At 42.4% G+C, this 22557-nt stretch overlaps 1 protein-coding gene across 3 annotated transcripts in view; it reads right to left on the reverse strand.

Moving 5' to 3' along the window:
* Positions 1 to 19767, reverse strand: part of LOC125447837 (mitogen-activated protein kinase kinase kinase kinase 5-like) — a 119403-nt gene extending 99636 nt beyond the window's left edge. For all 3 annotated transcript variants that reach the window (XM_048522611.2, XM_048522612.2, XM_048522610.2), the window contains exon 1: positions 19597 to 19767. In XM_048522611.2, the coding sequence (XP_048378568.1) occupies positions 19597 to 19701 (105 nt within the window). In that variant the 5' untranslated portion in view covers positions 19702 to 19767. The remainder of the gene's footprint in view (positions 1 to 19596) is intronic.
* Positions 19768 to 22557: the final 2790 nt, after the last annotated feature.

Consider the following 22557-nt stretch of genomic DNA (forward strand, 5'->3'; position numbering starts at 1 on the left):
AGGGGAGATTTTGAAGCTCGTAAAATCCACATTGATACCATTGGGCTGCAGGGTTCCCAAGCGGAATATGAATTGCTGTTCCTGCAACCTTCAGGTGGCATCGTTGTGGCACTGCAGGAGGCCCAGGATGGACATGTCACCTGAAGAATGGGAGGGCGAGTTGAAATGGTTCGCGACTGGGAGGTGCAGTTGTTTACTCCGAACCAAGCGTAGGTGTTCTGCAATGTGGTCCCCAAGCCTCTGCTTAGACTGCTTAGCTTCTGATCTAGAGGAGGCCACAACGGGTACAGCGGATGCAGTATAACACATTGGCAGATGTGCAGGTCATCCTGTCCCCTTGACCTGTCCGTCCTCCCTGACCTCCCCACCTACACTCACCTTTACTGGCTCCATCCCCACCTCTTTGACTTGTCTGTCTCCTCTCCACCTATCTTCTTCTCTATCCATCTTTGATCTGCCTCCCCCTCTCTCCCTATCCATTTCAGATACCCCTTCCCCTCCCCTATTTCTGATGAAAGGTCTAGGCCTGAAACATCAGCTTTCCTGCTCCTAAGATGCTGCTTGGCCTGCTGTGTTCATCCAGAGCTGCACCTTGTTAACTCAGAAACTATCAAGAGTTGGGTTCTTACATTGGCCCAGTCAGCAGTGCTTATAATTTGTTCAAATCAGTAGTTTGTCAAATGGTTGATTTGGTTGCCCTGCTACAGGAAGGATATTATTAAATTGGACAGAGTTCAGAAAAGATTTACCAGGATGTTGCCGGAATGGAAAGTTTGAGTTATAAAAATAAGGTGGATAGACTGAGACCTTTTTCATTGAAGCAGAGGAGGTTGAGGGGTGACCTTTATAGAGGTTTATAAAATCATGAGGGGCATAGATAAGGTGAATATCAAGGGTCTTTTCCGTAGGGTCGGGGAGTTCAAAACTGGGAAGCATATTTTTAAGGTGAGAGGCCTTCTAAGTTTTAGAAAGAACATGAGGGTCAACTTTTGTTTTACACAGAGTGGTTCATGTGTGGAATGAACTGCTGAAGGAAATGGTCAGTGCGGAGACAGTTATAATATCTAAAAGGCATACATAGGAAAGTGATATGGGCCAAACACAGGCAAGTGGGACCAGTTTAGTTTAGGAACATGGTCAGCATGGACTAGTTGCACTGAAGGATCTGTTTCTGTGCTGTAATGACTATGGGGGTGTACTTTTCAAAAAGAACAATCTGGGCTCTTGTAGCATAGTAGCAGTGTCCCTACCTCTGGGGCAGAAGGCCAGAGTTCAAGACCCACCTGCTCCATAACATATCTGAACAAATTGATTTTAAAAATAACTGGGTTCTTCTTCATTGTGGAGTTGACTTCTGGACAGGAAAATGAAGAAAATGTTGTTTGTGCTAAATTATAGATTTTCTATAAATCACTCAAAGTCTTTTCTACCCAATTCAATCTATGGATATCAGTCTATTAAAAATAGAGCCCCAATATCATCCTAGTAAATCTTCTATAGGTGTGGTACCTACTATCAAACACAGTACTGCAGGTGTGGTTTAACTAGAGCTTTCATAGCTGCCATATTACTTCCGTCCTTGTTTTTAGTGAAAAAAAATCCTAGTGGAATTAGTCACAACTTTCCAATTAAAGTTCTTGCTGTTTATCCCAACTCTCACTCTCTTGCTGCTCAGTAATTTCCCAACCATGAGCATCTGTATAATAAAAAAAGGGGGGGGAATGAGGTGGGTTCTCTATTTAACCAACAGTCTGTCATGGGAGACTTCATCAAATGCCTTCTGAAAATCTGTTTAACTAACATCCATGAACATTTCCTTGTCCACTACTATCTTTACTTCTTCAAAAAAATTCAAATTTGTTAGGTAAACATACCCTTTACAAATCCATGGTAACTCTTTCTGATCAGCTGAAAATATTCCAGTTGTTGAAATCTCTTAATTACTGACTCCAGTAATTTCCCTACAATATTAGTTAGGCTGACAGTCTCTGACTCTCTGGTTTTCCTCTTCTCACCTTTAATAATTAGTGAAGACACTTCTGTATTTTCCCAATCGAAAGGAATGGTTTGTGAATTGAAAGCTCACAGGGTCACTAGTTGGGGATGCTACAAGGAAATGATCGGAAAACTTGTTAAATTGCAGGAAAACTATTTTACAAGGTTGCATTGAAGTTCTGTAATGTAACCACTAGCTAACTGGTATTGGGGTTTCAGTTGAGCGATCCTGTTGCAATATGTCATGTATTATTACTCCATTTCTGAACCAGTCAATCTGAGTAGAGACTTACCATTTTGGAGAATTTTGAGGTTCTGACTATGACTTTTCATAGGGATTCAGTTCTGATAGCATCTTATTGTAGAAACTCACTTCATTCCTTTTACCCTAATCCATTGGTCGTAAATGTTACGCACCATTCCATGAATGAGCATTGTAACCCAAAAGCTCATCAAACTTCTTAGAATTAGTGATGAACAAAACACAAAAATATAGAACATCTAAAAGTAAGGAGGCTATTTGGCTGATCATATCTATGCTGGTCATTAAAGACCTCTAGGTTTCATCAAATCCCCATTTTCCAACACATAGTCTGGGAAACTGTAGTTTATTTAAAGTGCATATCAAATATCCCTTAAATGCAACCAGGGTTTCTGCCTCTGTTATCATTTCAGACAATGAATTTCAGACATCTACCACTCCTTTGAATTAAGAGATTTCTCAACTTCTGTATTAAAACTTCTGAGGAAAACTCATCTGGTTCACTAATGTCCTTTAGAAAGGAAGTCTGTCATTTTTACCTGGTCTCGACTACATGTGACTCCAGATCCACAAGTACTGAAGACTTGTGCTCCAGAACTTGCCGCATCCCTAGCCAAGCTGTTCCAGTACAGTTACAATATGGGTATCTACCGGACAATGTGGAAAATCGCCCAAGTATGTCCTGTACACAAAAAGCAGGACAAATCCAACCCGGCCAATTACTGCCCCATCAGTCTACCCACAGTCATCAGTAAAGTGATGGAAGGTGTCATCAACGGTGTTATCAAGCAGCACCTGCTCAGAAATAACCTGTTCAGTGATGTCCAAGTTTGGGTTCTGCTGTGGCCACTCAGCTCCTCACCTCATTGGTTCAAACATGGATAAAAGAGCTGAATTCCAGAGGCGAGGAGAGAGTGACAGCCATTTTGCTACATTTGATTGAGTATGGCATCAAGGAGCCCGAGCAAAACTAGAATCAATGGGTATCGGGGAAAACTCTCCAGTGGTTGGAGTCATACCTGACACATAGGAAGATGGTTGTGGTTGTTGGAGGTCAATCACCTCAGCTCCAGTACATCTCTGCAGGAGTTCCTGAGGGCAGTGTCCTGGGCCCAACCAGCTTCACCTGCTTCATCAATAACCTTTCCTCTGTCATATGGTCAGAAGTGGGGATGTTTGCTAATGATTGCACAATGTTCATCACCATTTTTGACTCATCAGATACTGAAGCAGTCCATTTTCAAATGCAACAAGATCTGGACAATATCCAGGCTTGGGCTGACAAGTGGCAAGGCGCATTTGTGCCACACATACGCCATGCTATGACCATCACCAATAAGAGACAATCTAACCACCACCCCTTGACTGTCAATGTTGTTACCATCACTGAATCCCCCTCTATCAACATCCTGGGGTTATCATTGATCAGAAACTCATCTGGACTCACCACATAAAGACAGTGGCTACAAGAGCAGGTCAGAAGCTGGGAATGCTGTGGTGAGTAACTCACCTCCCGACTCCTAAAAGCCTGTCTACCATCTACAAGGCACAAGTCAGCAGTGTGATGGAATACTCCCCACTTGCCTGGATGAGTGCAGCCTCAATAACATTCAAAAAGCTTGACACCATCCACGACAAAGTAGCCCACTTGATTGGCACCACATCCACAAGCACCCAATTCCTCCACCACCGACGTTTAGTAGCAACTATGAGTACCACCTACAAGATGCACGGCAGAAATTCACCAAAGATCTGCAGACAGTATCTTCCAAACCCACAACCACTTGCATCTAGAAGGACAAGGGCAGCAGATATATGGGAATGTCACCCCCTGCAACTTCCCTCCCAAGCCACTCACCATCCTGACTTAGAAATATATCACTGTTCCTTCACTATCACTGGGTCAAAATCCTGGAATTCCCTCCCTAATAGCATTGTAGGTCAATCTACAGCTCGTGGACTGCAGCGGTTCAAGAAGGCAGCTCACCACCACCTTCTCAAGGGCACCTAGGTTTGGGCCAGTGATGCCATCATCCCACAAATGAATAGAAAAAAATGAAATGAGCAATAAATGCTGGTGTGGCCCTCATCCAGTGAATGAAAAAAAAATTCTATACTTCCTAGTTTTGATCTCTGAATGGATATAGGTTCTTCCTATACACTGTATGTAGGCAGTTCATAATTAGAGATCCTCATTTAAATGTCACCTCAGTCTCCTCAGTTCTTAATAAAAAGCTATCCATTCATTCCTCATAGCTAAAATACTCCATTCCAGGCAACTCCATCCTCATAAATCTCTTCTGCACCCTCTTAAGTGAAATCACATTCTTCCTATCTTGTACAAGTGCTGTACTGTACTATAGCCATAGCCTAAATAGTTTAATTCTAACTTACCATCATAGCTCCTGCAAAGTGTCCTGCACACTTGCTTAATCATCTGTCTACCTGACCTGCTATTTTCAGGGATCCGTGGTCCTTCATTCTATTATTCAATGCTTTTCCTTTTCCTGCCATTTGTGTTTTCCCCAGACCTCACACTTCTCCAGACTGAACATCTTTTGTCAACGTTCTGCTTATTATCATCCATCTCCTTGCAGTTTGCAGTTTTGTTTTCTTCACTGTCATTCACACATCTAAATACTGTGTCATTATCCAATTTCTTAAGCATGACTCTACATTTATGTCAAAATTATTGATATATATCGTGAAAAGCAAGGGACCCAGCATGTGAAATCCACTGGTGTCTGTCCTCTAGTTGCAAAAATTGTTAACCAATACCTGCCCCTGATCCTAATCCAACAGTTACAACACTGGTATCTACCCGACAATGCCCTTGAATTTCACAGGTGTTTACTTTCCCAGCACAGTAACTTTCTCATACCAAAGCAGATTACCTCAAATGCACAATCCTTGTTAACATTCCACATCATCTCTTCAAAAAAAATGTAATCAAATTAATCAGACGTACGCTTTCTTTAGCACATGGTAACTGTCCTTGATTAATCTATGCCATATTTACCAATGATTTTTACACCAGCAACAAACTGACTGGAGCTGTCACTTCCCCTTTTAAACAAAGGTACATTGTCAACAGTTCTCCAGTTAGAGAGGACAGTTAAATAATAGTGATTTATGTCAGTGTTAGAAATGCATGGCACTTTAGACTAAATTGGAGCAGCTCCAATGTTGATTGAGGCAGGTGACCTTAATGGACTTTGCATTTAAGAGCTGGGTTCTGCTGACTGTGACATTTTTTCATGGCTATGTTCCTGCCTGGGTGTGTTTAGAGACAGAACATGTGGTGTCTACCAATTTTCTCAATGCTTTTAGAGACAGGTGGGCACCGCAGGGGGCTAGAGTGTTTTATCTCCCTTCCAACTCTTTTTTGATTTAGTCCCACCTTCCTCCCTATCTCTCTCTCACTTTTAGGGGTCGGCATTGCCCTTAATGGGCTTTGCATGTACATTAATCAATTGGAAAACACTGGGATTCACTGGTAGTGGTTAATAGATGAAAAGTTACCACAGGTAACTTGATGATGTGAAAAGAAAAGTTGCGTGTAAGAGCACTTCTGGAAATATATTTTTAAAAAGCTGGGTTCTGACCAGAGGTGGGCTGTATCCATGGGAGTCCTCTTGCTTTCCATCAGGTGACCTGAGTGGAGAGTCTTGCATGCAGCAGTCCTATGCAATCCTGTGTAGGTTAAGGTGGTTCATGAACTCCCAGCCAAACTTTGTATTCTGTGGTATTGTGGAGTGCGTGGATGATGTATAAATTGGTTGTGGCTGGTTTCACACCCTTCTTAATTCTTTAGAAAGTCTTTGTTGTGCTATTGGTTGCACTTCAGCCCCAAGCTCCTGACCTTTGGGCATCCAGGTGCACAAGGAGGCAGGAAAGTGTAATGACCTCCTTGTAGGTCTGATCCTGGACGTGGCCAAGTTGGCCATTAACAGGTCCGGGCAGCAAGTAATACAAAGAGTCATAATTGTCAACTGTCTGCCCCTATTCCACAGCTATTTTCATGCCCAGGTATCCTTAGAGAGGGAGAAGCAGTATTCACAATTGCACTGCCCCAATGAGTTTCACAGGTAAATTGATACTTGATTGAAAACACTAGTGACTTGGTGGTACTGCACAAAAGTGGAAAGTAACATGGGTGATTTGGTGGCGATGGTCGTGGTGCAGGTAATGGCCTAGTGGTATTATCACAAGACTATTAATCCATAAACTCAGCTAATGTTCTGGGGAACTCAGTTCAAATCCCGCCACAGCATGTGATTTGAATTCAATAAAGAATCTGGAATTAAGGATCTAACAATGACTGTGAATCCATTGCTGATTGTCAGGAAAAACCCATCTGGTTCACTAATGTCCTTTAGGGACAGAAATCTGTCATTCTTACCTAGTCTGGTCTATGTGTGACACCTGACCCACAGCAAGGTGGTTGATGCTTTACTGCCCTCCAGGCAACTTGGGATGGGCAATAAATGCCAGCCTAGCCATAGACACCTACATCACATGAGTGAATTCTTTAAAAAAGTGTTAAGTTGCATGTGAAAGCACTTCTGGATAATTAAAGAAAGAATTTTTAAAAAGAGCTGGGTTCTCCATTGTACTGTCCCTGATGGGGTTTGCATGTAAATTGGTCATTAATTGGAAACGTGGGTGATGGAAGAAAATTCAGTTCTGGATGTAAAAAGGAAAACAGGACAAAGTTCTGGACTTTGTGATACAGTGTAGGGGGCCTGGATTCAACTCCCACCTGATGCAAAAGCGTGTAATAACATCTCTGAGCAGATTGATTAGAAAACATTAAGGGCTGAGTTCTGGGGGCTCTTATTCGCACAGTGGTAGCGTGGGCCAGGAGGCCTGGGTTCAAGTCCTGTCTATTCTGGAGTGTATCATAACATGTCTGAACAGGCTGATTAACAAGGCTGAGTTCTAGAGAGCTCTTGTGGTGCAGTTATAGCACCCCTCCCTCTGAGCCAGGAGGCCTGGGTTCAAATCTCACCTGCTCCAGAGCGGTGTATTAATATCACTGAATAGGTAGATTTAAACATATCAAGGGTGGGGTTCAGTGGCACAGTGACAGAGCCAGATGATCCAGGTTTAAGTCCCACCTGTCCCAAAGGTGCATTACAGCATCTCTGAGCATGTCAATTAAAGTAACGAAGTTCTCTAAAACATCAGTGATTTGGTAATTGAGGAAAAACATTCAGAGGTGCATGAAAGTGTCCATGGATACTAAAAAACATAGAAATAAAAAGTCTGATTTCCCAGCAATACTCTTGATGTCTTCAGAGACAAGTGGACTCTATAGGGAGTGGAGTGCCTTATTTCCCCCTCCAATCCTATATGAATTTAGTCTCCTCCCTCCCTCACTCACTTTTATTACTGTTACAATGCCCCAATGAGTTATGCCTGTAAACTGGTCTGTTAATTAGAAGCATGGGTGATTTGTATTTTTTTATAATTCACTAGCAGACCATGGGTACCACAGGCTGGGCCAGAATTTATTATTCATCCCCCATTGCCCTTGAGAAGGAAGTGGTGAGCTGCCTCTTGAACTGCTGCGGTCCATGTGTTCTAGGTAGACCCATGATGTTGTTAGGGAGGGTACATTTCTTTGTTGAGACTTTGTAGCAATTGCTCCAACTGAGTGGCTTGCCAGCCCATTTCAGAGGGCAGTTGAGGGTCAACCAGATCACTGTAAGGTCTGGAGTCACATCTAGGCCAGGTCAGGTAAGGATGGCAGATTTCTTTCCTGTATGGATATCAGTGAACTGGATTGTTTTTTCCAACATTCAACAGCAGTTTCATTGTCGTCATTAGACTCTTCATTTCAGACATTTATTGAATATAAATTCTACCATAAGTCTCAGAACAATAGTTAAGTTTTTGGCTTAATAGCTTTGTAATAATATTACAAGATTGTCTGACTCCTTGCCATTTAGGAAACAGGGCGTGAGAAGATGTCATTGTGGCAGTCGGTGGGATTGTCATAAATATTAGTAAATAGTGTTTCCTCAGAAATGAAACAGAAAAATCAAAGAGGGATGAGAAGTGTCAGAGGTGAGACAACTGTGAATATTGGGAACAAAAGTTATTAGTTTTTTTTATTAGTTTGCGGAATTTGGGCATTTCTGGCTGGGCAGCATTTTTTATTGCCTGCCCCTAGTAGCCCTTTAGAAGGTGGTGATTGTAACGAGATAGCCAGGGGACCTCATATGAGTTCCCTGATTGGGGCTGTTAACCTGGTCCAATCAGGGAGCCCTGGTTGACAGATATAAATAGGCATGTCAGGGGTTCTGTTCACTCTGAGAAAGCCAGACCAGTGTCAGGTGGAATGGTGACTTGATGTCAGTATACGGGATTCTGTGGAGTTATTTCAGTGGCGATGTGAGTGGGATTAATGATGTAACTATCAAAAGCACCTTCTATCTGAAGCCCAACTGGACTTCAAGCAGGCACTACAACTGAATCTGTCATCATAAAATGTGGCAATTGGAGCATATCAGTTTAGGGTATGCTGATGGAAGTGGACACCATCGCAAGGCCAACTGAGTTACGGAAACATGACTTGAGTGAAGGTAATTGAATAGCCTCACTCAGGACATATCCTGAACAGGAGGGAATAAAATGTGAGTTCCAGGCACCCAAGTGAGCTACATGGGCTATAGAGTCAACAAGACCAGGTTACACCTGCTAAAAGATAAAGTGAGTGCAACCAAAGATAGTCCTTGCTCCCACATTTGTAGCGGATCTTAGGTCTTTCCTTGGATTGGTGAATTATTGTGGAAAGTTCATATGTAACCTGGCCTCCATCCTGACATCTGCCAATGAAAAAGGGTCAGCTTTGGCTATGAGACCATTTCCAAACCTTAGCCTTTAGCGAAGTGAAGGAGCAGCTATCATCGGCTAAAGTGTTGATCCCTCGTGATCCGAAGTGAGGTCTGGTGTTGACGTGCAATGTCTCCCTGAAACCTATCAGGATAGTGTTGGCTCACAGATGGAGAGGAATGCCCAATTGCGAATGCTTCCCTGACTTTGGCTGATTCAAGCGCAAATACTCCCAGATAGAGAAGGAAGGTTTGGTGATCACTTTAGTGTCAGAAAATACCAATACCTTTAGGGACATAAATTTGTAACAGTAGTAGACCACAGAACCCTGCTAATGACTACTCAAAGAAGACAAGGCTGTGCTGTCCATAGCTTCGGGTTGAATTCAGCAGAGTGTGTACAAGTGCACACAATTTCAAGTTAAAACATCATCCGGCAGGCCAAGTAGCAAATGTGGAAGCCTTGAGCCACCTCCTCTCTGGCAGATACACCATTGGTGGTGCTGCCACCAGAAGAGTCTGTAATGGTTTTGAACTTTCCGGGCACACTTCTGGTCACTGCTGAAAATATTAAACCATGGACGTAAGAAGATCTGGTCCTGGAAAAACTAAAACAGCTGGAGATGACGGGGGAAACAAAAGGGGCATCGTACAGAACTGGACCCTTTCTGGACCCAGCAAGACCAGATTACTGCAAAGGATGGCATTTTAATATTGGGAGCAAGAGTGATTGTCCTGAGCAAGGGTCGTTGACAGATGCTGGCTGAACTCCATCGGGGTCATCCAGGGTGTCCAAATGAGGATGTTGGCAAGATGTTATGTCAGGCGGCCTGGAACTGATGCAGGTGTAGCTGTGTTGGTGGGGCACTGCCCAACAGCCAGCAGCTCCCCCACATTTGTGGGAATAGCCGAGTAAACCCTGGACTCAGTTACATATTGTCTATGCTGACCCTTTCATGGGCTGAATGTTCTTAGACATTGTGGACACCCACTCTAAGTGGTTGGATGTACACTGGGTAAAACAGCATCAGGAATGCCAGTGCCGGACACAGGACTGCTCTAAGTGAGAGAGACAGTTTACTTCACAGGACGAGGTTTGGTGACGAAAACTTGAATATGGCTCTGCATTGGGAACAAGAATGGTTGACGTGAGCTCAGGTCCTACGATGTACAAAGTTTGGGTAGGTGAGGCAGTCTTGAACAAGCACATTGACCATATGAAAGCTGCTACCTCGCAAAGGGGCAGCAGCAAAATAAACCTGGCCCCTCAAAACAGCTGCAAAGGCTGTCAGAATCCATGGGTTCTCCACCTCTGACCAGCTTTGAAGAAACCTCAGTCTGAAATGGCAGCTGTTGCAGCCTCAACAGCTTTACCACCTGAAGAACAGGATGAATATCTTGCAAGATGCTCTGGGTGCAAGAGGCAGGCTGCAGTCCAGTACATGCTGTCAGTTTCTGACACTGAGTTGGAGGAACCAGACATGGTGTACAAACAGCCCTGGAGAGACTACAAGAGAAATAAACAGGTCTACCTCCCTGGACTTAGAAGGGGAGGGATGCAGTATTGTAACAAGGTCACCAAGGTGGACCTTAAAGAATATGAGTTTCCTGACTGGGGCTGTTAACCTGATTCAATCAGGGAGTCCTGGCTGACAGATATAAACCGGAGTGTCAGAGGTTCCGTTCACTCAGAGTTGGCTCTGAGGAAGCTGGACCAGTGTCAAATACCATGCATGTGAAAATAAAGGGTGACTTGATGATGGGGTAATGGCCTGTGTGGACTTATTCAAGTGACGAGCTGCCATCTTGAACTGCTGCAGTCCACTTGTTGTGGGTTGACCCATAATGTCGTTAGGGGAGGAATTCCAGGATTTTGACCCAGCGACAGTGAAGGAACGATGATATATTTTCAGGTCAGGGTGGTGAGTGGCTCGGAGAGGACCGTGCAGAGGGTGGTGTTGCCATGTATTTTCTGCCCTTGTCTGTGGAATTTTTCTAGTTCCAGATGATAGCAGGAAGTATCAACAATGTAGTGATCAAAGTACTGGAAAGAGAGTTGTATAATGTGCCTTGAGCAGGCCTAGAAGAAGAAATGTTTCACATATCTCTCAAAAAGACAGGTATAACTAAGGCCATAAGCAAACCCATAGGTACATCTTTAATTTTGAAAAAGTGTTCAATGAGAGAGAACATATTGGCAGTCAGGTGTTGTAGGACGGTGGTGGATGGGTACTGATTGGGCCTACATTCAAGGATGAAGCAGACAGGCCACATACTGTCCTGGTGGAGGAACGGAGTTGTAAAGGGATTTGACTTGATTTCTGCAGAGACGAAGAGGCAATCAGGGCCAAGAAACTAGAGATAGTTGAAATGTGTCAGATAGGGCACAAAATGTTCTTTCTTTCAAGAGATTTGAGATATCTGGGGCTGCTTCTTGATTTTCTGGGGCTATTTTTTGGTTTTAGATATTCTTTTCTTGGGTAATATAGTCACTTAGTACGATACCTTTAGAATTTTTGTTGATATACGAGGGTTTTGTACTCACACAGAAGCAGAGTTAGAAGAAATAATCAATTTCCCAATAATTGTCACTGCTACATCAAACATAAAGCCACAATACACAAGAAAAGCATTAGTATCTCAGACAGCATTTAAATTAGAAAAAACACAACAGGCATAAATTAGCAACAAATACCATTTAAAAATAAAATCATATGCCACACTTCGATACACAGAAAATTATCACACTAGGTTTGCTTTCTGTGGACTAAAGAAACTGCCCCTTATACAGCCACTTCACTTCACAAAATTCATTGTATTGCGAAATACTTTAAGCTATGACAACAAATAAGTGCAAATATTTACGATACTGAACTGTTCATTCTAAGAGTTGTATTCTTACATAGTACATTTCAATCATATCCACTACATTTTCCACCAGGTAACAGTTCCTGTTGCTTTAATCTGGAAACTACAAATTGGTTTGCAAGGAATTCATTATCTCAGTTTTCTTCTCAGTTAAGTATTTATCTGAGGAAAAGCTTAAAACTGTTTCTCTCCTTTGCAGCCCTTCTCTCACCTTTCAAAGCCCATCGTTTGCAGACCCTCTCTACCCATTACACTCCCTTTCCAGCCTTTGCAGCTTCTTCTCCCTACTCCCATTTGTAGCTTCTGTCTCTTCTCTCTTCATTTTGCAGCCTCACTTCCCCCTTCAGCCCTAATCTCAACCTCAGCCTCAATCCCCTGCAAGGAATCCCTCCAAGGCTTCACTGGCCAGGCTTCCCTTGCCATTCCCACCATTGTTTCTACCAATCTTGCTGACTGCTGCCCCACACCTTGCCTGACCAATCACAGGCTGATTCTTTCTCAAATTTACTGCTGATTGGTTCACAGTTGATCAACAGCAGCAAGTACCAGATAGAACCAACCTGGGATCGGAAGAGTGGCTCTTCACCAATTCCTTCCATACTATTTACAAAATAACTTTGGTTGGCGCCATGAGTAGGTTTTCCTGAGCAATTTCAAGGACCTATCCACCCACTATTCCCTAATTTTTTGTACTTGGATGTCAGAAGAATCACAAATGTAGGTGGAAAGAGACTGCACAAAGGGAGCAGAAGTAGACTCAAATAGGAAGATGTAAGTTCAGCAAAACAGGAACAGTCTGAAATGATTGGTCACGCAAAACTGTGAATTTTGGGAATGAGTTAGAAATGATATGTCCAGGGTTGGAGGACAGTGAGGTGGAAAGCTACAGAGCAAGGTCTCCACAGGAGATGAGTTCAGTGACAGAACTGGAAACAATGACTTGATAGTCAGTGGGTGGGTCATTGCTTAAGGATACCTTCTTCTCTAGGCTTTCTACATAATGGCTGGCTAAAACATTCTCCTAGATGCATGGGGTTCTCCATGGCTATTTTCACTGATTTTACTCCAATTAGTATTAGGATGGTGAAATCCTTTACTATTTTTGCTGTATTGTTTCTGCACTTGTCAGTAAATGCCCAATATTTTTTCTATTCTGTTGCACTTTTCTTCGTGGGCTATACTCCCAGCAATGTGACTGCCCCTTATTTGGTCCATGGTTCCTCACATACAGCCTCATTTAATAACTGATCTAGCGTATCATCCTTCCTTTAACCAATATTTCAAAACCTCCCTCTACGTATTCCTCTCAATCCTTTCAGAATATCTTGTAAACAGAAATATGATACCGTATCTATTTGTCCTAAGAGAGCCCTGGATAAGCAGTATTGTTAAAAGTAGAGATTTAGTTAGAAAGCACTTCTTCACACAAAGAATAATGACCATCAGAAACTCTCATACCAGGTTCATACCTGGGGTCAATTGAAAATGTCACATCTGAGACTGATCTGTTTAAGTTAGGTAGAGTATTAGGGATATGGAACCAAGGAGGGTAAATGAAGATGAGATACAGATGATCATGGTTTAAGTGAGTGACAGAACAGGCTTGAGGAATTGCATGATCTATATCTTCTATTAAGATTCTAATAGATTGATAGCCTTAGAAGAATTGAGTTTAAGTAGGGGATGAGACAGTGGGTATGAATATAGTGAGGATGGAGGAAGAAGGAAGAATGCATCAGATAGAGTACTTAAAGCTTAAAAGGAATGATTCGGATAGAGTTAAAGAAATGGTGGTTGTAAAAGAAAGACTGCAGTAGATTAAGAGTGAAATTCTCAGAGATCCAGGTTCAAACCCAAGATTCTGCTGGCTGGTGAGAGCCATTAAAACAGGGAAATCAACAGACCTGATCTTAAAAACGGAAGGCTCAAATGAAATGTTGGAAGAGAGACATTGTATTCCTCCTGGACCCTTCCCTACTAACCATCAGAATCCTAAACAATGACAAATCACAATCATCCACAGCCACTCTTTACAACATCACCTGACTCCCCTCATTTATAAAAAATACGAGGAACGTTTCCTGACCTGAGCTCAATTTTTCTTCAGGAAATCCAGATAGAAGAACATATTTTTGGCCTTGTTGTTTTCAAAACAACTTCCCAGCTTTCCTAGTCTTCAGTATACAGTCGAGTAAATTGTTATTTAGAGTTTGGGCATTAACTAATTAATACTTTTACCAGATGGAGTGAGGTCCTATGGTGCAGCAGTATTGTCCCTATTTTATTATGGGAGAGATACTCAATTCATGTAAGTAGTTTGTAATTGTGAGCTTCATGCTATGGGGAGGATGTTGAGGCAATAAAATTATGTATGAAAAATCAAACTAAATTAATATTATGAAAAAATAAGGCAGATTTGATAGAAATATTCTGGCTTTTCCAATACATAAGACATCTGAATGATGGTAGCTGATATAAGGTTAATTATTTGAGATCTAACACAGAGAACAGATAAGATCATTGTGAGACTGAGGAATGAATTAATGATTGAAGCAGAGATTTTGTTAATATTTAAGAGATAAATTTGATGGGTGGCTGAAGGAAAGAAGAAATAAAGGGACATCGGTAGCTGTATGGCACTGGGACCATAGCTTGTAATGAGCGTAAACACTGGATGAGCCCAGTGACGCAGTAACGTCTCTCTAAGTCCATGGGGATATTTCTGTCCTTTCTCTAGCATTCCTAAAGATCTTCCATTAAATTTACAGTACAAGATTGGAGGAACCCCTGCAGAAATTCAACCCCAGTATAACTAAAATGGGACGTTTATTTGCCATTTTTTGGCCAACTTTGGAATTGATAAAGAGCTTTTGGACCTTGGACAACCTCTCATTTCTGTGAACTTACGTCACCTGAATATTTTAGAATACTGCATTACAAAGTGGCCTTCCTCAATTTTACTCTTTAACAACAGGACCAATTGTGATACAACTCGTTCCACCCATTACCTTGATAAGTGTCACCAGTCATATGTCAACCATTGCAAATTAAACTTATCAATCTGATAATATTTCTATTAAACTTAGTCAAAGTCTCACATTTGCCATTTCCAAAATTTTATATTCATTTGGTACCTATCATGAGTTCAGCATATCACAAAGTGCCTTACAGCCAATGAAGTACTTGCAAAGCCTGGTCGCTGTGGTTATATAGGAAACATGGCCACCAATTAGTGCACAGCAAGCTCCCACAGACAGCAACAATCAGATAATCAAAAATTTTAGAAGTATAAATAGTGGTCATGACACCAGACACAACAACCTTTCCTCAAAATAATGCACAAAAGCTTTTATACTTATCTAAGCATCAAGCTCTGTAAAATCCAGAACTCCTGGAACTGTACCCAAGAGAAGAGAGAAAGAGAGATTTATTCACTTACAGGGTGTCAACTGTTTGGATTTTTGTGCCTCAGAGTGCTTCAGGATATTGAATGTGTTCAAGTCTGAGATTAATAGATTTCTACATGTTAGAGATATCAGGGATCATTGGGAATAGTGCAGGAAAATGGTGTTGAAGTTGAGGATTGGCCTTGTCTTTGAATGCTGGAGCTGACTAGAAGGGTTGAATGGCCTACTCCTGCTTCTGTTTCTTATGTTCTTATGTCATTGCCTCTGAAGCTGTATCCCGGTCAGATATGGCACTTTTGGTAGATTAGGGAAAAATATGAGGTAGATGAGAAAAGTGAGGAGATTATTTTACCTTAAAAATCTTCTATAGTCTGCTTTCCTTCATCTGCCATGATTTTATTAATAACACAGCTCAGACCCTCACAAAAAATTCTCACAAGGCATCTGCACGTGTTTGAAGAGAAGCCTCAGTGGGGTTTTACCGGAATCTTCTGCAGCTTTTGACAGAAGTGATAAAGTGCAAGCTGCTTAAGCCAGCAAGAGGAAACACTTCTACACTATAACAGTACCCATGTATCTGCAACAGCCTCTGGGGACAGGGCTCCATGGTTCATGAAGGGGAAACTTTAATTGTGGTTACAGAATTGTATTTATAAACTATTTTTATGAGTTAGTAAGGCCATTTTGAAAAATAGTATGTTTTGATCATGAGGAAAGGAATACATAATTTTGTACCTTCAACTTATTTCAAAACAAGAAGTGCACTTCTAGTTCCTGAGCTCGCTGTACAGGGACAGATATGCGTCACTTAGAACCTGTTACTGACAGGCAAGAATAGCCATTTTGCCCCTCTGTTACATTGTGACAGGTCTGGGTCAGTCAGCTCCTTAAGATTGTTAGTCAGAGCAGGAGTTGGTTATTTAACCTCTCCAAGCTATTATTGGAACTGGAGTAAGTCATGCAGCCCCTCAAAGCCTGTTACACAACAACAGGAATCAGTCATTTGGCCCCTCAAGCATGTTCAGTGTTGGGTAGCCCAGAATTGCTGTTTGTAAAGTAAGTTGAGGACTAAGATTAGAAGTAGGATGAGAGGTGAATATAAAAAGGAAATCAACAAAAGACGTTTCATTTTCACAACATCTGCTTCCCTTTGGAGTTGATACAAATGATTTGAAAGTAAGTGTGATTTTGAAAAGCAAGTAGAATCAAAGAAAAAAATGTGCTCAGTTTATCTGGTTTCCAACTTGTGGAGGTAGTCAATACTCTGACATCTTGTGCAGCCAAATAAAAACTAGGAGCAGGAGGAGGCCATTCAGCCCCCTGAGCCTGGCCTGCCATTCAGTATATTAAAATGGCAGTTCCCATCTGGCTTGCTCTCCATAACCCTTCAACCCGTCACAAATTAAAAGTTTGGGTATCTCTTCCATAGATTTACTCAATGATCTGGCATCTACTGTATTCTGGGGTAGTAAATTCTGCAGATTCGCAGCCTTTGAGAGAAGTAATTTCTCCTCACCATTTTTGTAAATCTGCTATCCCTTATCCTAAAACTGTAAATTCTTGTTCTATATTGCCCCACAGGAGGAAACATATTCTCTCTCTATGTCTGCTTTGACAGTCCTGTTTAGCATCTATATACCACAATGAGATCTCCTCTCATTCTTCCAAACTCTAGAGTGTGAAGGTCTAAACGTCTCAGTCTTTCTTCATAAGACAAAGCCCTCAACTGTGGAATCAATCTAGTGAATCTCCTCTGAACTGCCTCCAGTGTAACTATGTCCCTCCTCAAGTAAGGGGGCCAAAGCTTTACCAATACTCCAGGTGTGGTCCCACTCATGCTTTGTACATTTGCAGCAAAACTTCCCTACATGTTTCCAAGAAGATTTCAAGTGGCCATATCTAGTTTGAAGTATTTCTGGAGGTTTCATCACATGGCTGCATGCTTCCAATTAATTTTCCCCTTCTCCCAACATAACGCCTTCATGCCATAATGCCCCATTATGTATATTGACAACTCCCGGTCCTTCCCATTGTCAATGGGGAAATAGATTCTTCATTAACCATTGGTTGATTCTTGAATCTCAATCAAACATCTTCAATATTCTTAAACTAATAAGTAACATTATTTAAAGAATTCTTCTTTTAAAAGAAAGTATCCTTCTCCCTTTCTCCTCAAGAAGGTATTCCTCAATTCCTGGAAACTCCAAATCAATTCTGGAGGGTTGAAAACTTGGATTGCCCTTTTCCAGCTCTTTGATTCCCTTCTGAAAACCTGTGCTTTCCATGTGTCTGCCTGGTACAGATGGTGACAATCTTGTTTCTGAGGCCAAATGTTGAGCATGTAATTAAAGTTAACACTCCCATTATAGTACTGAGGGAGCGAAGTCCCATTGGAGTTACAATGACCTTAAACCAGAATGTTCATTTGCCCTCTTGGCTGGACATTAATGATCTGATGGCAATTTCAGAGAAGTGTTGGGGAGCTCACTGACATCTCAGCCAATTTCTATTGCTTAACCAGCATCACTACAAACAGATCATTGATGTTTATGGAATCTTATGTTTTTGAAAGAAGGAAATAAGGTGGTGAGTGAAGTGGTTTAGAAGAGCTGGAAGTAACAGGTGGATCTATTGTTATGTACAGATCCCAGCACTGCAGGAAGACACCATCTAGACAGTGGTAACTACGCAGTGATTTAATGATCCATCACCAGACATTGTAATCCTGTGTACTTTCAGAGGATCCATCAAAGGTCCAAGGCAATTAACAACCCCATTGTTGCGATGGAATCAGTGTTAAGTGAGATGGATTCTGAAGCATAACTTGGCACTGGTCATGCAAAATACTGAAAAGTTCATACAGGCCCTGCACTTCACCCTTCACTTGCTTCACTGAATGAGGAAGTGGAGGCAGCTGAAAATGCAAAAACACTATTTTGAAATTTGTTGCTGATGCACTACCCCACCTCTCCCTTCCCCATCTGTCCTCCATCTGTTCTCTCCCTATCTTTCCTATCTATTCCCCATCCTTCTACCTTTCCGCCTCGCAATTTACCCTTTCTTCCTCAATCTCCTCTCTCAACCCAATGCCCTCCTACCTACCCCCTCTCTGCTTTTGCCCCAACACTAAATGCATCCATTCACAGCCACTCAGATTCTGCATTCCACTTTAGGGTCTGGTGATGCCTTAACAGGAATCTCACAAGTGCGTTGGGCCATCCCTGCTTTTCTCTTTTCAGTCAGGTTTCACAGAATTATGTCAAATTTATCCATTTTTCTCTCATTAAGTCCAACCGTACAAGATGCCTGATTGCAGTGAACAGTCGCTACGTAGTCAGCTTTGCCAGCAATTCAGAGCCGGCTGATCAACGGTAGCAACCTTCATAGCTTTACAGGAACCGTTTGACTAGCTCTGGTTGTTCGATATTATGTACTTAAAACTGTGCTATAAGAAGTATTTATCATACTGCCTCCTCACGTGAGAATTCCTGAACAGATACAAACCCCAGCATGGATAATAACTTCCTCCAGTAAATCTGAATGAGGTGACCACTTGTATTTGTGTAGTTAACACAATCTGCTCCACAGACACAATATTGTTCAAACATTTGACATTGAGTCACAGAAAGGTATATGTAGACATGACCACAAGTTTATTCAGATCAAAAGAATGTGTTAAAAAGATAGAGAGGCTGAGACGTTTAGGGAGAGAATTCCAGAGTCTATACTTCTGGTCACTGAAGGGACAGTGAAGATTGCGGAATTAAAATCAGCGATGTTTAGAATTAGAGTTCTGGAAACCTTGGATGGTCGGCGGGGGGGTCTAAAGAGAATGAGACCAGGGAAGGGTTTAAACAGTCGGTTGCGAATTTATAGCACTGTTGGTGAATCAAGACCCAGCAATGGGAAAGCGTGCACAGGAAATGATGGATGGACTGGACTTGGTCTGAGTTTTACGATAGGGACAGCCGACGAGAGTTGTCGGATGGGAAGTATCTCAATAGCCAAAGTGAAATCCAGCCAACGGATTCATCTCGGAGTGTCTGTAAGAGTTCAGATGCAATCATTTTAAATGTGCCACACAAGAGACTGACAACTTTATGATTGAGTTTACGCAGCCCAAACGCTTTCTGCAATTGATCTATGATGGGTCCTGCAAACTTCCTCAGTCTGCACGATCGCTACATAATCCGGATAGGTGCCCTGCTTCCCCAACAATTCCTACCTTATACACCTCCCCATAGGTTCCTCCGCCAACCCTCTGTATGATCTCAAAGTCATCTTGTGGGTTCTTCGAAGAGATATCCAAAGCTGCCTGATTTGTGCTCATTGTTCGACCATCAGCACCAGTGAGCACATTTCATACTTCCTCGCACTCTGCCTCCAACAGCAGCTTAAGATCTTGCACTCACGTGTTCATTTCCTGTCCCAGGACTGAAAATACCCACGGTGTTTCACTGCCCTCTAGTGACTTTCAGGAGGACAGATCTCTTTCCTCGTCTGTTGACTCCATTTTGTCCCTATTTCTCAAGCGTTCATTCCTTCCACACTCAACGGGACGTACAGCCGCTTCACACTTTCATATGTGTTTGAAGTGTCACCCTACAATAATCTTTTCACAGATGCTGGTTAACCTGAATGCTTCCAGAAGCGTTTAGTGGTTCAGCTTGTTCCCTCTGAACCAGTGCAATATTTTGGAAGACAATTGTGAGCTATACTCAAGATCATTGTGTTGGGTTTTGGGTTGAGGCAGGTGCTGTGACTAATTTAGTGAGCTAAGCAGGTGAGGCTGAGGTACTGGTTATAATTAAACTTTAAAAACATTGCCACGTTGCAACTCCGGATTCCTGGAATGCTATCTATAGAACAGAACAAGACAGAGTTAAGTAAGGATGCAATGGAGAGAGGTTGAGAGTGAGAGGCTTTTGTCGATCAGAAGTTATTCCTTTTGGGCATTTTTTCCAATAATATGAAAGGGGACTGTTAACTAATCCCTCTAAGTATTTTCTAATTATCTCCCAAACTGGGTTAGGGTTTAGGACACAATTTTAAGTGGGCTAGAGTCTAGATCCCATGATAGCATTGGCTGGGATTAGAATTGAGAACTGTACGACAACATAGATAAATGTCTAGCACTCAGGTTTAACATGGCTTACGGTCTAAAGTAAGGGTCTAGACTATAAGGGGCTGTATGGTGGCTCACTGGTTAGCACTGCTTCCTCACAGCACCAGAGACCCAGTTTGATTCCAGCTGTCTGTGTGATGTTTGCACATTCTCCCTGGTCTGCTTGGGTTTCCTCCCACAGTCTCAAGATGTTCAGGTTAGGGTGGATTGGCCATTCTAAATTGTTCAGGAATGTGCAGACTAGGCAGATTAGTCATGGGAAATGCAGGGATAGGGTAGAGGAGTGCGGGTTTGAGTGGGCTGCTCTTCAAAGGGTCACTGTGGACTTGATGGGCTGAGTAGCCTGCTTCCACACTGTAGGGATTCTGTGATTCACAGTCAATTGTGGAAGTGAATGGGATGGAAGTTATGCTACAGTTGTAGAAGTCCATGGTTGCAACACATCTGGAATATTTCATTCAGCTCTAGGTACTGCAACTCAGAAAATATATATGAGCTAGGAGTTTCTCCAACAATTTCTGCTTTTGTTTCAGATCATTAGCATCCGCAGTTTGTTTATTTCAGGAAGGTTGCATTTGCCTGGAGCTATGGTAGCACAAATTCTGCAATTCATCCCTGGTCCTTACATTCACCTTAAAACTTTTGAAGTAATTGCACACTGAGGTAGCACTCCTTCCTGGGTGATTCAACCAAGAAATACAACTTAAGTCTACAATATACCACTTTAGACCTCAGATGGTGCATTCTATCCCAATTCCAACATAATTCCAGCTGTATGTCAACACCTCGGAGATAACAAGAACTGCAGCTGCTTGAGGTAGTCAATACAGTGTCAAGCTGGAGGAACATAGCAGGCCAGGCAGCATCAGACAGTAAGATGAAAGGTCCAGGCCCCAAACATTGACTCTCCTACTCCTTTGATGCTGCCTGGCCTGCTGTGTACCTCAAGTACATCAATGCCTACCTTGCAGGGGTCTCCAGTTACATGGGGAGTCAGGACCCACGCTCTCAGAATCTGACTTGATTTGTTGTCCGTGGTGTTCTTGGCTAGTTAAAGGGTATCAAAGGGAAGTTAGGCAATGGCTGTAACTCCAGTCTTATAGAATTAGACTAACTATAAAGTTAGTTGATGTAGTCTTACCAGGCCATTTTGCTTCTCTTTCATTGCAGACCTGAAGGTCACCACACCTCAGGGGGCAAGTAAAGAAATTGAGAAGGAGAGTCCTTCATGGTAACCTCAGCTGTGCAGGAGTTGAATCCGCGCTGTTGGTGTCATTCTGCATTGTAAAACCAACTGTACAGCCAACTGAGCTAACCCCCTCTTAAAGTTACCTTAATCCCAGAGGGCCATAGGGCTCCTCTCATGACAGAGAGAGAGACACAACTGGTGGTGGTTTAACCTGAGGGTCACTACACCTCAGACAAGGATAGAGATTGAGAAGAAAAGTCCTTCATGATAATCTCAGTCAGTGCAGGAATTGAACCCACGTTATTGGCATCATTCCGCACCACTGACCAGTTGAGAGACCAGTGCTTGAATAGAGTGAAAGGGAAGATGTGTTTTTCCCCTGACAGAGAGGTCAGTCACCAGGGTCAGAAATTTAATGTGTCGTCAATAGGGTTTTGAGAGGAAATGAAGAATACATTTTTTCAGCTAGAAGGTGATGAGCGTCTGGAAGTTGTCCAGTTTGGTGACTGCAGTAGAAAACCTTGAAATGAACCTAGATCTGCACCTAAAGCACTTTAGCCTGCAGCCTACAGACCAGATGCCTGGGAGAGAGAGAGAGAGAGAGAGAGAGAGAGAGAGAGAGAGAGAGAGAGAGAGAGAGATAGATAGATAGATAGATAGATAGATCAGAGTGGGCACCTAGTTTGTTAGACCAACTGGTGCAGACACAATGGACTGAATGGCCTCTTCCTATGCTGCCACTTTTCTCCAGTTCTACGTTGGATTGTCCTTAACCCAAAAAAATCATTAGTCGGCATCCTTGGAATTGCAGAGTTATTCTGGAGCCTGGGCCTCATTTCCAAGCTAATTCCCTCAAAAATTTATAAAAACAG

Source organism: Stegostoma tigrinum, chromosome 39 (assembly GCF_030684315.1).
Source record: "Stegostoma tigrinum isolate sSteTig4 chromosome 39, sSteTig4.hap1, whole genome shotgun sequence".
Classification (NCBI taxonomy): Eukaryota; Metazoa; Chordata; class Chondrichthyes; order Orectolobiformes; family Stegostomatidae; genus Stegostoma; species Stegostoma tigrinum.